The following is a 15,839-nucleotide window of genomic DNA, read 5'->3' as shown; positions in this document are numbered from 1 at the left end:
TGTTAAAGGAGTAGAATCAAAGGGCGGTCAAATTGCAATCAATTATAAGGACCGTGACAAGAGGAACATTGTATAGATTCTGCTTTTTACGATATCGTAGGTATCTCATGTTTTTCTGAAAGACTTCTAGCTCTTTGGTTGAATTTGGATGCTTGATTCGAAAAACTTCAGGTCTGCACTAATTTCTATGCTAAAGGCCTCCTCAGACTGAAAAATACAATTGGTTTGTTGGTTTTGTATTGATCATACAGATCAAATCGCATTTTGATTTTACCCGAAACCCCCACGAAAAGTCAAACTAAACAGCGTAAGTTAACGACATTATTGAAAGAATTGTCAAGTTGACATTTTCAAGACTATATTTTAACTAAAATAGGCAAGTTTTGATGCAAATGTTTTTTTAATCTTTTTTGTACTCTTCGAAGAGTACTTCTCTTAGAGGACTGCAAAGTCAATAGAGTACCATTAGAGCTATGTACCGTTTTTTTAATAGTACCGATAAACTTTGTATATAGGTGGCCTAAGTAATGTGATTCACCGAAACGTTGACCTAAATTCATGGTGAGAGGGGTGGTGCTTAGTGTTTGAACATTGTACCCCGCACCACCTGCGCCCTATTCCCCCTCGTCCACCCGATCCACCTGTTTCAACCCGCAACCCCGCACGCACGACACCTATGAAACTCCCCACCCACCACCCCTCCTATCCCCTCTCAATTAGGCCCCTGCAAGCAAGTTGTACCTAAGTTTGGTTTTTTTGAAATGTTTTGAGAGCTATTTATATATGCTCAATTTTATTCTGTTGTTGAGAAAATTGTTAGTCTCGTTAAAATTTTTTGGGTTTCTTTCAGTTAATTTCATATGAATGCTCAGCTGGTATTAAAGCTAATCTTGTCTATATGAAGATATTTTTGCTTTACTAATTTAATGTTGGATATTTGGTATTAGGATTTTAATATCTGTAATTTTTTGAGGTCAAAAACATGTTTTTTTTCTTTCGTTCAAAATTTTAAGCTGCTGAACTATATTTGTGTAAGTTAAAACTCAAGTTTGTTCCAATTAAAAGTCAAACCATAAACCTATTTTTGGGCCCTAAATCTGTTATGTTCCTGACACTAGCTAGGTCTTCTTTATTTTTTTTGAGAAATTGAGGAAAATAAGCAAATCACCTCGGAAATAATATGCATGAGTACGTAGACTTGAAGCGAATGAAGTGTTCTTTGAATGGATGCCACTTGTATAAAACCCGAAGACCACATGAAGGGTTATCGAAATCTAATTAAATTTTCAAGCACTGGGGTGGAACTTGATGTATTTTTCCACTTGTTTCTCTAAACAGAACATAAATCTTAGCCCCCATGGGAGTTTGTACCCAGTTTATACTCAGCACCAAAACCCCGGGGTTGTGTCAGGGGACCAAAACCCTGGGGTTGCTAAAGTTCATGTTCTGAATTATACTGAGAAACGGGATAAAGTGATAAAGCCCGATGTTATTAAATTGCATAGCAATTCTGTAAGAGCGTTACCAATCTCTTGTATACGATTTAATAAAACTGATAACGTGAGACCCAATTTCATGGTGCGAGGATTAATTCTTGGGTTACACTACTAGTTTTTGATAGGCTACCAGTAAAGATAGGCTCTCCAAGCTTAATGTAGCCAATACGAAAGCCAACCCCTCGCCAGTCTTTTTTGAGCAATCTGCCCGATGATAGTTGATTGTTTAATTGCTCTCAAACGAAGTTTGTAGCAATTATATTTGTCCTGTCGGTCTTTTTTATGCGATTTTTTGCTTGACCGATTTTTCGTCTGGACCATTTGACTTTTCGTCCTTAAAAACGGCATAAACAGGTAGCGCCCGGCGGGCATTAAGTGCTCTTAGAGCCTTTCAGCTCTGTTTCAGCTTATACTGTTTTGGAGACTTATACCTATGGTGTGAAGGGCGGTTCTTAGGTTGAAGACACCCTCACTGCCGACCCCCCGCGCTATTTTCCCCCACCTCACTGTTGTCCACCCCTACCCTTCCCTCCCTCCCCCTGGCTACGTTCGAACAACCGATCGCTAAAAACACGCAATTTTATACTAATTTTCACAATTTTTTAAAGCTTTTTGGGGTTTGCTAATTTTCAGATTTTTATATCTTGAAGATTTTAATATCTTGAATTTTAGCAAGATTTTGTTCAAATTTGCGATTGTTTTCAAATTTTTAGAATATTTTTAATAGCCGCCCTCATCTTCTCAGCCTGCTATTATTGCGCTCGTATTTTTTTTACTTCGTCAAACTTTTTTTCGCTTTACCATTTTGCCGCTTTTTCGACATTTAGCGTGAAATCTTTTTGACTTCTCTAGGCTAGTTTCTCTCTTCTCTCATTCTGCTAAAAGTGAATTTGAACATCAGTTACTAAGCAAAGCAATTCAAAATGAACAGAGTCGGTATAAAAAATTGAAGTCAGAAATAGAAACGAGATAAACCCATAAAGCCCAATTTTAGATACCCGCTATTTGAACGTCGTTCCTATAAGTCTTAGTTACCACCTCTAATGCTTATTGGTGTTGATAGTAGCCCCTGTAGCCTCTCTCTAAGAAACAGAAGTATGTTCAACTACGAAATGCCATCAAAATAAATCGGACTTAAAAATATTTTTGTACAAAAATCTTTTTTTCAATATATTCTATTCGTTCAATCCCAATCATGCTTATTGGAATCAACGGCGGCTATTTTCCGGCAATCTGCCGGGTATGTTTGTCCTTTTCTGAGTTTAACGATCGTTACTGGCCAACGAAGCTTTTCAAGTCTTTCAGATGGGTTACTTGACATAACTCCAGAGACAAAAAATAGTTTTGAACAGTTTCACTGCCGAATCTGGAGGCTTTTTTAAACTTCTGCAATATTTTCCAAATTTTTAAAATATCAGTTTTTGATTTATTTATTAGCATGGCTAGAAAACTAAAAATTGCGGAGTTGAATCAAGCTAAAGCTGGACTCACTAAACCGTGGCTAGCTACTGACGAAGCCAACCACTCGCCGGTCGTTTGAGAGCAATTCGCCCGACGTTAGTGGGTTATGTTTCATATTTTTATTTGATATCTTAGTAGTGGTCCTCAATAGGCTATGATAACATCAGCTCAAGCCAATATATAAAAGGTGTAAAATTGACCCCCACTCCTTCCGGCCTGTCTGCGAGTAATTCGTCTCATGCTAATGGGTTAATTTGCAAAAATTTTAATTAAGATATGAGTTGTAGACCACATTTTTTCAAAAAAATCGAAGTATTGAAGTCCGACTGAAGTATAAAATTTTTCTTTGCAAATTAATTCTTTGCACTGAAGTATCTAGACCTCAAGCGATAAAATTTCCGACATGAAGTTTTATTGAAAATAAAATATTACAATATTTGACTAATATGACAATAATTGACCACTCAATTGCAGAAATTTTATATCTGAATGAAGCTGTGTGCAAAATATTTAGTTAGATCTTTGTTCTTTACATGAATTCTGAGATGCATTCAAATTCTCGCAAATTTCTTTTGCATTATAAGATTGTGTGATATATTTGAAGGATATATACTTTCTAAGGCTGGCTGACTGTATTGGTTCGTTTCCTATGCATGTGAAGTAGTTAATTTTTCAAGCCGCTTTCGATTTGGCAAGTCGTTTTATTTTTTGAAAGATTTTGAGAAATTTGCTTACTTTACACAGTATGTATACTACGAAAGCATAGAAAGAGCAAGCAATTGTTTTCCATATCAAAATATATCGAGGACTATTAGACTGATATTTCATTGAATACTGAATTGTAACTTGCTTTCTTGAACTTATCTTTTCGATGTAATCGTTAAGTGTTTTCGGATCCTCGTAACTTGATAGTTCTTTGTTGTATATCTTGAGATTTTTGGTGAAATTTTTGTAATTTTCTCGAATGAAACTAATCGATCTATCAACATCTGCAAAAATAAATTTGCCAAGTTGAATTCCGATTGAAAGTTGTTCAATCTTCATTGCATTAGTAAATTGATCGCCATAAAGAGGAATAGCAATTGCCGGAACCCTTTGCTTCACAAGGTCAATCAAAGACCCTAAACCCCCATGGGTCACAAATATTTTGACTTTTGGGTGACCCAGTAATTTATACTGTGGCAAATAGTTGCTCAGAAAAAGTTCAGCTCGCTTTTGATACCATAAATTGTGTTTGTCGGCAATTCTGGTTAAACCCAGACTCAATGACCAAATAACTCGATACTTTTTCTGGTGTCTGAGCTCTTTGATGAAATCGAGCATTAGACTTTCGTCAATCGAAGCTTGGGTGCCTAAGGAAATGTAAGCGATGTCTAAATCCGAGCTATTCATCCACAATTCAAGTTGGGTTTGAAAGCGGCCAAAATTTTTCTCATCGCGGTAACCACCCACATATAAGTACTCAGCACTTGGGTGAGGTTCCGGGTAAATTGCAGGCGATGTTGGAATCAACAGCGGGAACCTGTTCACGTACTCAGTTTTGATAAAACGACCCTGGAAATCCAAATCGGGTAAATTGAGTTCTGCTCTCTTTTTGTCAATCCAATCAAAGCAAGGTGTGAACAATACTTTGTAAATTAGGGATTCGAATAAGTTGAAGGGAATTTTGTCCTGAATGTGCTCAACTCCCGGTGGCAAACCAGAGCTCTGGACAATCGCTTCAAACAAAATGGTTTCCTTTTCAGCCAAGCTGTGGAAAATGGCTATTGTTGAAATATTATTGATTTCGTAAATTGTTATGTTTGCTTAAGGATAGTAAATTTAAAATCCTGCTAAAATTCACAATTTTAAAATTGGTGTAAGTACTGCTAGCGTGAGAGCTAGAGTTCACTATAATTTTTTGCCTCACTTTTGGTAATATAGATTGTTTTCACATATTTCTCAAAATTTACAATCCTGAAGCTAATTGAACCTTTCAAACTATGTAGTTCGGCGGCTATCTATTGTTCTCACATTGCTTTATTAAATGGGAGAATTATCTTCCGGACCCACGGTTTTTATGAGAAATTTTGATTTTTTTTCACGGCCTTGATCAATAATGTGTGTTATTATTTTAAAGTTCTGCGTGTCTGAAGTTGGTTTCAGTTTTTTTTTCAGAAAAATTTTGAATATAGTTTTTATAGACTACGGTCGAGTATTTAATAATTTTGGTCAGAAATTATTGTTTTTTAGTCAAATTGCTTGTATCAAACTATGGATCTGACCATTGTTGAAACTATATAGCATTTTCTGAAAGAAATCTAGACAAGCATGTAAAGTAGCTATTTAAATATCACTCTTGAAACGAATTCGGAGAAGAAACAAATTTTCGAAATGCATAGCCAGTATTAGGCACAAGTAGTCATTTCTGTAGCCTTCTTAAAAGTCTAAGTTTTTAGCCCTATTGGCAATAGTGCCAATCTTGTCGTTTTTACTATAAGAAGTAAGAGCATAGCTATCATAGTAAGAGTATGGCGTGATTGCTATCAAGTTAATGAAAACCGTTAATTAAGAAAGCTCTTTTAAAAGGGTAGTCGGTTAACTCGGGATATAAAGTCGGTTAGCTCGGGAATGAGAATAGATTACAAGTAATGATTTTATATCAAGATTTGATTAGAAAGTGGAAGATGATTTAAGGCAACCGCCCCTTTTTTACTATGGCTCCAATGGAAGCTTCAACAACTGGACATTTAATATCGTACCAAGAAGGCAGAGTATAAAGCTACGCAAAAACGCGAAGCTAATTGTTGTCCTGGTGTGTGATCACGTCACAAGGATTCCTCTTTTTTTCTCGCCGATTCTTTTCAGATGATTCTTGCTATTAAATTAATTAAAATTTAGGGCAGTTTGCGCGCTTTTTGTTAAAACTCTTGTCATTGTTCCGACCCCCACTTTAGTGGGGAGGGAGGAACTATATACTCAACTGGGTTTTTTTGTTCAGTCAATTTTGGCCGATCGATATATTCATCGTAGATAATTGTGAATGGTATTATTAGAAAGCCCGTCCAGCGTAGAATACGGAATTAAAAAGATTTTTTCGATTTTCGTTTTTTACAGGGAGTTATCGAGGTTTAAAGTTTTGTGAACATTCGACTGTTTTTGTTCACATTTTGTTTCAGTAATTTTGCTAAAATTTTGCTAATATAATTCAAAATAAGTTAAAATTTTTAGCGGCAGATTGTTGTTACCGTTAGAGATAGAAGAGCGTTGCTGAATTGTTTGAAGTTTTTTTTGGCTACTTTGTTAAAGTTTGCCAGACTAAGTGACCTAGAAACCTTAACACATACACCCTAATCTCAAAAAGAGCGTTAGTGTCAATTAGGCTACGTATGACAGTCTTCTGGAATTAAAACTTTTCCGTTTTTTGCAGATTTAACTCGATAATTATACAAAATGCATCGTTGTTTTTTTTTTAATATTTGAAGAACTCCACTCAACCATTGGTCTAATTCGCAAACACTTGGAACACTTGGTCGGTTTGCTGGGCGCGCGACAAAATCAGGCAGAGGTTCGATAATATCATGGATTCTTAGAATCAGAGACTTTGGTTTTTATTTTGATGCTGCCTTTTTTCAAAATATTTTGCTTTTGTTTTTTTAATGTTAATTACTGACAATATTTTTTATTCACGGCTCCGTTAGTGACAGCTACAATTTATGTAAATTTGAGGCTGATTGTTGACACAGTTTGTTTTCAGAGAACCAAAGGGTTTTTATAGCTTTGAGGAAGAGTTTTACTAAAATTTAACTGAATTCTTGTCTGTTGCCGTCAATTGTTATTCTTTTGACAGTGGGATTTTTTAGTTTAACCAAAAATCTAAATTTCTTTTTCAGGAGGTGCAAGTGAATTTTTTCTATTCATTCGGTTGTTATCTAATATCTCTTATGTTATTGAATTTATTTGTTTTAAGGAAATTTCTGTGATTTTTTGAACTCGTCAGTTTTTTATATTATTTTAGTGAAAATTTTGTTTATTCACAGTAAATACAGGTCAATCTTTCCTCCGTATAGAATACAAACTAATTTTGTGGCCGATTGTTTTATCAGAAAGTTTTCTTGCTTTTGGTACTACGAGTTTTCATTCAAAATTTTCTGATTTTTGTGCATAATTGCCCATTTTTGCTGCTGTTTTTGTTTCTTTTGTAATTTGTCACATTATTTAACAATCTAACTGAAAAAAGCTTTACAACATTTGAAACTGAGCATATTTTTCGTTTTCATAGCATATGGTTTGAAGGGCTGCGACACCGTTCTCTTGCAGAAATTGGTATAGTTTTTTATTTTTGCCCTTTATTTGTTGTTAATTTTTGTTGTCATATGCCAAATATTGTGTAATTAAAGGTCTGAGTGGCCAACTATAGATAAACAAATGAGTTTAAAGTTTGATATCGGTAGATAGCTAATGGTTATTTTGACTTTCGAATTAAATTTCTAAAAAAAAGTGTAATAGTATTCTTCAACTTATCACTTTTTGTTCTGGTTTGCGTTTTTTTCTTCGTATTTTACTATATTGTATCTTTTTCGTAAATTAGCCTAATTGTTTAGAGCTCTTTTTAATGTTTACTTGAATCAAACAATAATTTTTCTGTTGTTTAAACGTTTTAAATGATGTCTTCAGGGCTTAGAGAATTTGTTTCAGCAGAATTTTGTGAAGTTTAGTTAATTTTCAATTTTTGTGGTTCTTTTCGTTTTACAAAAAGACGTCATGATAATCAAAGAGGACGCAAATGAAAATGTTTTATTCTCGCGGTTAATATCTTATTAATTTAACGGCTTCAAAACTGTGGTTTCGTAAAGTTGTTTGTGAAACTTATGAGTTCAGCTTGTATTTAATGTTATTTTATAGTCTCATTAATAACAGTCGCGATTAGTTTTCCATGTAGTTGCAAGATAAACTGTCTACTGTTTTAGTCGAAAGCTTTTAATGGCTATGATTTTTGAAAATATTTGTTTTAATAAAAAAAAGTGATAGATTTTTGAGATCTGCCAATTTTATTTCTGTTAAATTGTAGCTAAGCATCTCTACGTACAATTCACATCATTTATCTATTGAAATACAGTATGCTCTTCATAAAGCTTTTATTTTCCTCAAATAGTCTTTCTTCTTGGAACAACCAGTTTTCATAAAAACAGTTTTCGTGATTTTTGTATATTTGCCCATTTTTTGTAGGTTTTTGTTTTCTATTCACAGTATCACAATAATGGGAGTCATTTGATTTACAATTGTTGTCATCTGCAAAAAATGCAAACGAAGCTTTTTATTGTTTTTAGTGATCAGCTTAATATTTAATTGATTGGGGGGACATCGTTTTCGTGCAAGATTTTTCGTGCAAATTTTTCGTTTTTGCCTGTATTTGTCGTTCTTTTTGTAGTCGTATGACATATCCTGGATGATGAAAGGCCTCAGTCGCTCTCTATTGAGGTTTAAAAGACTCTTTCAATGATTTCATTTGATGTGTACCGTTTCTGATCAGTTCGAATTTAACTCTTTTTTTTTTAAAAAAAACAATTTTTTAATAAACTTTGCCCCTTTTTCTCATTTCTAGTCGACTTGTTGCCAAGTCGCATTGAGGAAAAGTCCCATATTTTGTTCCAAAAATGTACCGGCTAATCCTCTTAGTATAAATTTTATCTGATGCCTGGTTTGGTTATTTGGTTATTAGTGGTTTTCAAAAAATGGACAAGGAGTTTTGGTCGTAATTAATATTTGTAACTATTTGATTTTTATTGCCGTCTTTTCTGGTAGTCATATTATTGTAGCCACAGGTCTCATAGGCCCTCTGGAGTAGATTGTTTTATTCTTTTAGTAGTTTCTTGAACGATATGTTGATATGTTAATTTTATCTCTTCCTCATTTGGTAGACAATTAAGTGAAAAATGTAGATGAGCGGGGTCGGAACTTAATGTGCGAACGCACATTACCGAGCCGTCTTGTTTTATATCTATGCTTTGATTTTAAAATCAAGCCATGCTTTCTGGCTGCGAGTTAGCTAACTTTTTATTATGATGCTCACGGACTTGGTCGATCCTTATCCTTGCGACTAGTGCGAGCCTTGTTCTTGCCAACGGACTTTTATTTGAATCAGTTCTTTGATTTAACCGTTCCATGTGTGACATCAATGAGAAATGATGTAATAATTTCATAACACGGAAAAGGAAACAAATGCCTGGAATGTTGAATTGTTCAGCCACAATCAGAGTTGTGACATATTTCAACTCTGTGATCAAAACGTCGTAATGACCCGGGTCACTTTCAAAAATGTCAGTAATGGCGTCGAAACCAAACTCGTAATACTTCAACGTTTCCGAGCAGTACTTGAAGATGTAATTGAATTGACCTTTGCGAATTGTTTCCTTTCACCCCTCCCCCGTAGGATATGGCCATCTGTAATTGATTTTTTCACATTAATGAATATGTCATTTAATCTTATTGCACTGGGCTATCCCACCTCTTAATAGGCATCAGCATAAACCATTATCAATGCAGAAACAACAGATCAGGTCGTCTCATAGGCTAATGAAATCAAAAATGAAGCAAAAAGGGGTTGGAGTGCGCTCACGGGCGATAATTAGGGCGACAAAAAGTATGCATTTAGCGTCTGTGAGGAACTCCGAGACGTTGAAATTGGATTCAGATTTCAACCATTCTCAGCCCTAGGACGGCATGGAATTTAATCACCGGGGGGGGGGGGGTTGAGGAGGGAGAAACAATGCAACAGCTCCGACCTTTGCTTCCCCAATCGTCGGGAAGTCCGTGTTTCTTGATGACGTGGAAATTGACTTTGTTTCTTATGGGTGCCAATTTTGCCTCACATATCTTGGAAACTTCTACAATTGAGCAATTCTGTTTGGTACAAATTGGTTCGATTAAAGAAGACATAGTTCCGAATTGGCCGCCATGACATGGTAAGAAAATCAAAATGTTAAGCGCTGATGCGTGTGTAAAAAAAATAATAAGCAATATTATAAGATTTGTATTCGCCACTGGTTCCATATAAGCTGTCGAGAATTATATGTTTAGAATGCCTCCTGAAGACAAAGGGAGGTTCTTTTCCGTTTGTACCACCCCCTGCCCCAATCTTGATGCGCTTTATTTGCACCCCAAGCACACGTGCTATGTTTTAACAATGAATCAGTGGATTTATTAATTTAGTATGTAACTGCGCTTTGAATAACTTCTGGGGGGGGGGGGGGGTATAAACGGAAAAGATGCAAACGTGTACTTTTAAAAACACGCAGATAGCTAAAAAATTTTACAGAAGTTTAATAAACTTTTTATTCTTTTTTTTGTGAAAGGACGACAATTGTAATGCTGCTTGTAATTGAAAAATGTACAGCACTGAAAGAATTAATCGTGCTTCGTAAAAAAAGTTAATCTAGCTTAATTCATATTTAAAGATAGATATAGCGATTAGCAGCTTATCAAACACAATTATACTCAGCAGCTAACAAATCTTTGTAAATTATTGAAAAGCTGCACGTAAAGTGTGCAAAACTAGAGGTTGGTCTGTTCATAATGTAGCCAGAGGAAGAGCTTTTTTTAAATTATGAGGAGCCTTATCTCACTATGAAGAGCCAGCCTTTTTGTAATTTTTCACGTTTTAGCAAATCGAACTATATGGACTTTATAGTAATTTGATTAAGATAATTGTTCGAAAAAATTATTTATATAATCCAAATGATAAAGAATCTCGACCAAAAATTGAAAAGTTTTGAAGAATGCATATGCTGATTGAGTATAATTGGGTGCCATTTTGAGCATTTATTAGGCATATCGAATAAATTTGTACTGAAACAGTGTAATTCTCAGATTTATTACGTTATTTTGCTGCTGTCTTAGTCGAGATCTAGAAAATGAAAAAAGCCGACCTCGTCAACTAAAATTTTCTCTAAAAACCGTGCTCGGCTATACATTATGATCACGTCAACATTTAGTATTTTTTTTACTGATCAGTAGTTAAGTATTTGAACTCCGAATGTTCAATTTTCAGGATTAATAGTTTGCTTTTACGACAACCAGATCAGAAAACGTATGAGTTTATCGTGACTTTTTAATTGCTCTCAACCGAAGTTTGTAGCAATTATATCATTCCTGTGGTCTTTTTTCGTGCGATTTTTTGCTTGACCGATTTTTTAGGTGCTCTCAAACTAAGTTTGTAGCAGTAATAATAGTCCTGTGATCTTTTTCATGCAATTTTTTGCTTGACCGATTTTTTATTGCTCTCAAACAAAATTGGTAGTAATTATATTAGTCCTGTGGTCTTTTTACAACTCGGGGAGGAGTATTGAGATTCTACAGATTTTTAGCTGACGCAAGTTTGTTCATAACTTAAACTTTTGACTTTTGTTTTTGAACATTGACTTCAGTTTTAGAACGTTGACTCCTGATTCCGAATATTGGACTAACAATTGATTAGGCACTAATACGTAGAAATTAGGAACTGCTGTTAAAACTATGCGAAAAGGTCTTTATGAGAAGTTTTCTTCCATAACAGTCTCTTCTTCCTACTCAAAATACAGGTACCACCCCCTCTCCCACCTCTACCTGCCCCCTAACTCAACCTGCACCCAATTTTTTGACTTCCACATTTGACTTTTCCTAAATAAACGGGATAAACAAATAGCGCTCGGAGGGCATTAAGTGGCTGAGCAGCTCTCTTAGAACCTTATTGGTCTCTGAGTATGCGATGCACCGAAACTGTTGTGAGACATTTTCAAGGTGTTAAAGGTGGTTCTTAGTCTTAAAGTTTTACCCACCTCTGTCACTCCACCCCCAAACCCCCGTCCAACCCGTCGGTTTGAACCCTTCTGTAGTACCGCTCTCCCACACCTTCCATGCCCTCATCGCTTTACCCCCCTTCCTCTTCACTCCACTCAACCCACCAGATGCATCCCTAGGCCACAGCTGACTGCTACAGAAGCCCTCCGCTCGCCAGTAGTTTGAGAGAAATTCTCCCGACGTTAATCAGTTGTGTTTAAAACACTAAGTAATTAAAATGAGCAATGCTCTATTAAGTAAGCGAGAAATTTGAATGCGTCATTTCTCAGCCAATCAGAGTCGAGTATTGAAAATGCGCATAAAATCCATTCAATTTTACGTAGAAAGCTAGAAAAAAGTGCAAATAACATGAATTTCATTGAGCCTACTAATAAACTAAATAGATGGCACTCTTTGTAGTCTAAAAACTTTTGGTTTAAGAACGTATCGGAGACCGATTTGAGCCGAAATTTGGCACAGACGAAAGACCTGTTTTGCCGGCTAAGTTGGGCTTAAGTTCATGTGAGGTGCCTTTTGCCTCGATACGTACTATGCTAAGCCTGCTCGTTCTCGAAAAAGTTGTGATTGACGTTTATTCTTATTGCGCTAAATAAAGCACCGATATACTGATTATTTCACAATATCAGCTATGTTTTGATGCCACGACTCCTTATCTTCCCAATGGAGAGATTTCCGTTTATGAATTCACCGTAATAGAACTGTGTTACATTATCGAAATCCAAATTTCGAATTACCCGTTCGTTTGTCTTTATTATCACTTTTGGGAATTCAAAGCGTAAATTAAATTCTGTTCGTGTACTCGCAACACTTCGCTGATTGGCTCGGGCATCTTTGTAATGCAATTGATGGTGGCATTTTTTCATGTAATTAATGGATGCTTTGTTGCCTCGTTTGAATTGAATTATTTATTAGATTGAGAAGAAACACACTATTCCAAAAGACTCGAGATTTCCTTTTGGGGAAGAAGTGAAATATCGTGGTCGCTATCGCTACTTGACACGAGTTAATATTGCGGTTTACAAACTTTATCAACCTTATTGACCGTGATGAAGAGTCGAGTCGAGGGGCCAAAGAGGAAAATTCAGGAAAAAGAGATACTTGACGTGATACTCCGCCGGTAACAAGAGGGAGACAGATTATATGGAGTCATAATAAAAAGGACTTTGACCAAATTCTGCAGTGCCAGAATTTGAAATTCCAGTCAATTCGAAATTGTAGCTTAATATCTCGAACTGCTTCGCGGTTATCGACTCAGTCACTTCAAGCAGAGTCGCGTAACGTAGCGAACTTCAGCGACAAACGTGCAAATGAGTTGGCTGTGTTGAAAAACTCACAAAAATGTGATAATGAGAAAAAGTTAATGCAAGAATTCTAAACTATTAATAGCTCATAACGTGGTCTTGACTTAATATTAATGAGCAACCAAATAAGCAGTTTCCTGAGTTTAACAAAAACGAATTGTATTTATGGGCAATTGTTTCAATTTGTTTTGAATTATAGAAAAAAGAATTTACTGTGCATTCGTAACCTTTTGAAATTAAAACGAAAATTACTGTCAGTTAAAAAAAACGTTGTCTGCGGACAAATGAGCAATTTAGAGGGCAGTAGGTTTTTCGAAAACTCCAAAATCGCGGCATCGTGATCACCAATCAGTTAGTGAATAGGCAAAAAAAAATTCGTTTTAAAGGTTGAAAGTCAATAATAAGATGTAAAAATTTTTAACTCTGTTCATTGGGATGTTTCCATGTGAAACTTGCAAAAAATAGAATTGGATCCCATAATAGTCCCCCCCCCACTGAATTACAGCCCCCCATTAGGGTGTAGTGACGTTAATGGGAAGTTACTTGCCTGCAAAGATGGGGAGACTTAAATGTCAATGTTTATGGAAGAATTTTCACGTGCATTATTTTACAACTTGCACGTTTTGTGTTTTTGGTTTTGCCATTGAAATTTAGCCCCAGTGAAAGTAGCCCTTTATGGTATAAACACGCTAATTTGAGGGGTTGGTGGGGTTGTACGTATGTTGCATGTCCACTAATCTAGGTGGTAGGGCTAAAGTGGGAAAGAGATCTGTGTTATGAATAAACCTTCGGATCTATTCTGTTTCGGCCCCCAGTGTGTTTTACGCCCCCAGTGACAGATTATATGTTGTTATATAGCACGTTAATATGTAAGAAAATAGCACGTGCGCCTGGGGGGGCGTAAAAAATATAAGCTCACTAAGCTGGGGGGCCAAAACAGAATAGATCCAAACCTTCATATCTGACGATGATAACGACAGGAAGTTTGTGTCTCTGTTGGTCTTCGAAGCGAGAGATCCTAAATCCAATTTGGTGTTTACAGTTTCAACCAACTACTCTCCTCAGTCGCACTTGCATTCTTGCGATGCTTCTACATTGTAAACGACGTCATATTTCCAATGAGAAGTTTTTCCCATTAAGAAGTTTTACCGCGGGTTTTTCCCATTACACACCCCCCATGGGAAAGACCAAAAACTGCTATTATCAGAATCAAAAATGGATTGAGAGGTCATTTCATTTGTCTCGTTTTCAACAACGGATAGAAATGAAAGAAGAAGAAAGGATTTCTTTAGCTAACAGTAGAGCGACATACAAATCAATCAAACTATTAGCAAGGATAGCAAAAGAGCGTACTTGCTCATCTAGTTACTACCCTTAGAGAACCAACCAAACATGTAATACTCTTACAGAAGCATTGTATAATTTTAAGAGAAAAACAGATAACACAGATTTGTTATCAGTAGTAATGTATAAGAGAACTGTAATGTTACAGTAGTAATGTTATGTTACAGTAGTAATGTTATCAGTTTACAGAGAATTGAGTTTAGTATTATTGAGTTTAGCAGCAGAAAGAAGATTGGCAGAAAAATGGTCTAATCAACTTAGTTGAGACTGGTATCATTAGAAAGCCCATTCATCGTAGAGTATGGGGTTAAAAGATTTTTTTGATTTTTGTTTTTTACAGAGAATTATCGAGGTTTAAAGTTTTGTGAATAGTAGTTGGAATACGGTTGTTTTTATTCACGTTTTCCGTATTTTTTGACCAAGTTTTCGTCAATTTTGCTAAAATTTGTCAAAACTGTTAACAACAATGTTATTGGTTTTACTTACGATAGAGGCCTGTCGATTGGTTTTATCAGAGTCTGCTGGTTAAAGATTTCGCAAAATTTTTTGAATTTCAGACTTTTCTTTGCCAATTATTTGAAAAAGTAGCTCAATAATTATACAAAACGCATCATTTTCTTTTTGGTTTATTGAATTATTTCATTTGCTAAATGATCTTTTTCCGCAAATGTATTGAATAATTAATTGTTTTTGTTGGACGCGCAGCAAAATCGGGGCTCGGCTTCGACACATCTTGCATTCTTACCATCAATAATTATTCGAATTATATAGGGGCGCGGTTTCTTTCCCAAAATTTTTTATCTTTTTGTTTTTATGTTGATTACCGACGAGAATTTTTTTGCCAATTTATTATTCTTGTTTCTGTACACATGTAACTTAGTCTCACTATGAACAGGGAAAAACTTGTACCAAGTGATGATATAAATACCCATTGTGCTTTTATTTATAACTAATGGTTTCTTGGCTTTCTTACTACGAAATTTCGGAACAGTTTTGTGATTTTTGAGTATATGCCTATATTGGAGATTCTAATTTGTTTCCTTTTCAAACTTTCACGTTGAAGATAATTCAAGATGGCATTAAACGAATGCGCAATAGAACTTATTCGAAGAATTCAGCGAATAGCTTAGTTTTAACGGCTGCGAAACCGTTCTCTCGAAAAATTTATTTGGGCTTTTGTTTTTTTGCCTAATTGTCCTTCTTTTGTTGTCGTACGGCAAATTCTTGACAACTAAAAGCCTTAATTCCTCCTGTCGATGTTTAAATAATCAGTTTACCATTTTCAGTTTATAGCTATCGGTTTTAGTGGCTTACAATTATATTTCTTTTTTAAAGAAAATATTTTTTGTACTTCAGAATTTTGTTGTCATTGTCGTCCACAATTAACTGAGGCTCAGTGCTTAAGACAGAGCTCATCAAC

General features: G+C 35.5%; 1 protein-coding gene across 2 annotated transcripts; it reads right to left on the bottom strand.

Moving 5' to 3' along the window:
* Nucleotides 1-3,352: 3,352 nt before the first annotated feature.
* On the bottom strand, nt 3,353-10,346 carry LOC142350029 (UDP-glucuronosyltransferase 1A6-like). Of its 2 annotated transcripts, none has more exons than XM_075401934.1 (4): nt 10,219-10,346; nt 9,722-10,024; nt 9,163-9,333; nt 3,353-4,675 (listed from the first exon to the last, which is right to left on the bottom strand). In XM_075401934.1, the coding sequence occupies exons 2-4, from the start codon at nt 9,987-9,989 to the stop codon at nt 3,630-3,632; spliced, it is 1,485 nt and encodes a 494-aa protein (XP_075258049.1). In that variant the 5' UTR covers nt 9,990-10,024; nt 10,219-10,346; the 3' UTR covers nt 3,353-3,629. The 2 variants fall into 2 exon arrangements, with proteins under 2 accessions (XP_075258049.1, XP_075258050.1); XM_075401935.1 differs by having other exon boundaries at nt 9,722-9,994.
* Nucleotides 10,347-15,839: the final 5,493 nt, after the last annotated feature.

Source organism: Convolutriloba macropyga, chromosome 11 (assembly GCF_964194025.1).
Source record: "Convolutriloba macropyga chromosome 11, txConMacr16.3, whole genome shotgun sequence".
Lineage (NCBI taxonomy): Eukaryota > Metazoa > Xenacoelomorpha > Acoela > Convolutidae > Convolutriloba > Convolutriloba macropyga.
This window is presented reverse-complemented; position numbering and strand designations above follow the sequence as displayed.

Bases quoted from the DNA above. Each gene is read 5' to 3' on its own strand.
- LOC142350029 (XM_075401934.1), bottom strand. From the start codon at position 9,989: ATGGAACCAGTGGCGAATACAAATCTTATAATATTGCTTATTATTTTT. The intron at 9,334-9,721 runs GTCGGAGCTGTT...CAATTCGCAAAG, and splicing joins CGACGATTGGGGAAGCAAAG to GTCAATTCAATTACATCTTC. The intron at 4,676-9,162 runs GCATTTGTTTCC...TTTTGTTTGAAG, and splicing joins TGAACAATTCAACATTCCAG to CGATTGTCCAGAGCTCTGGT.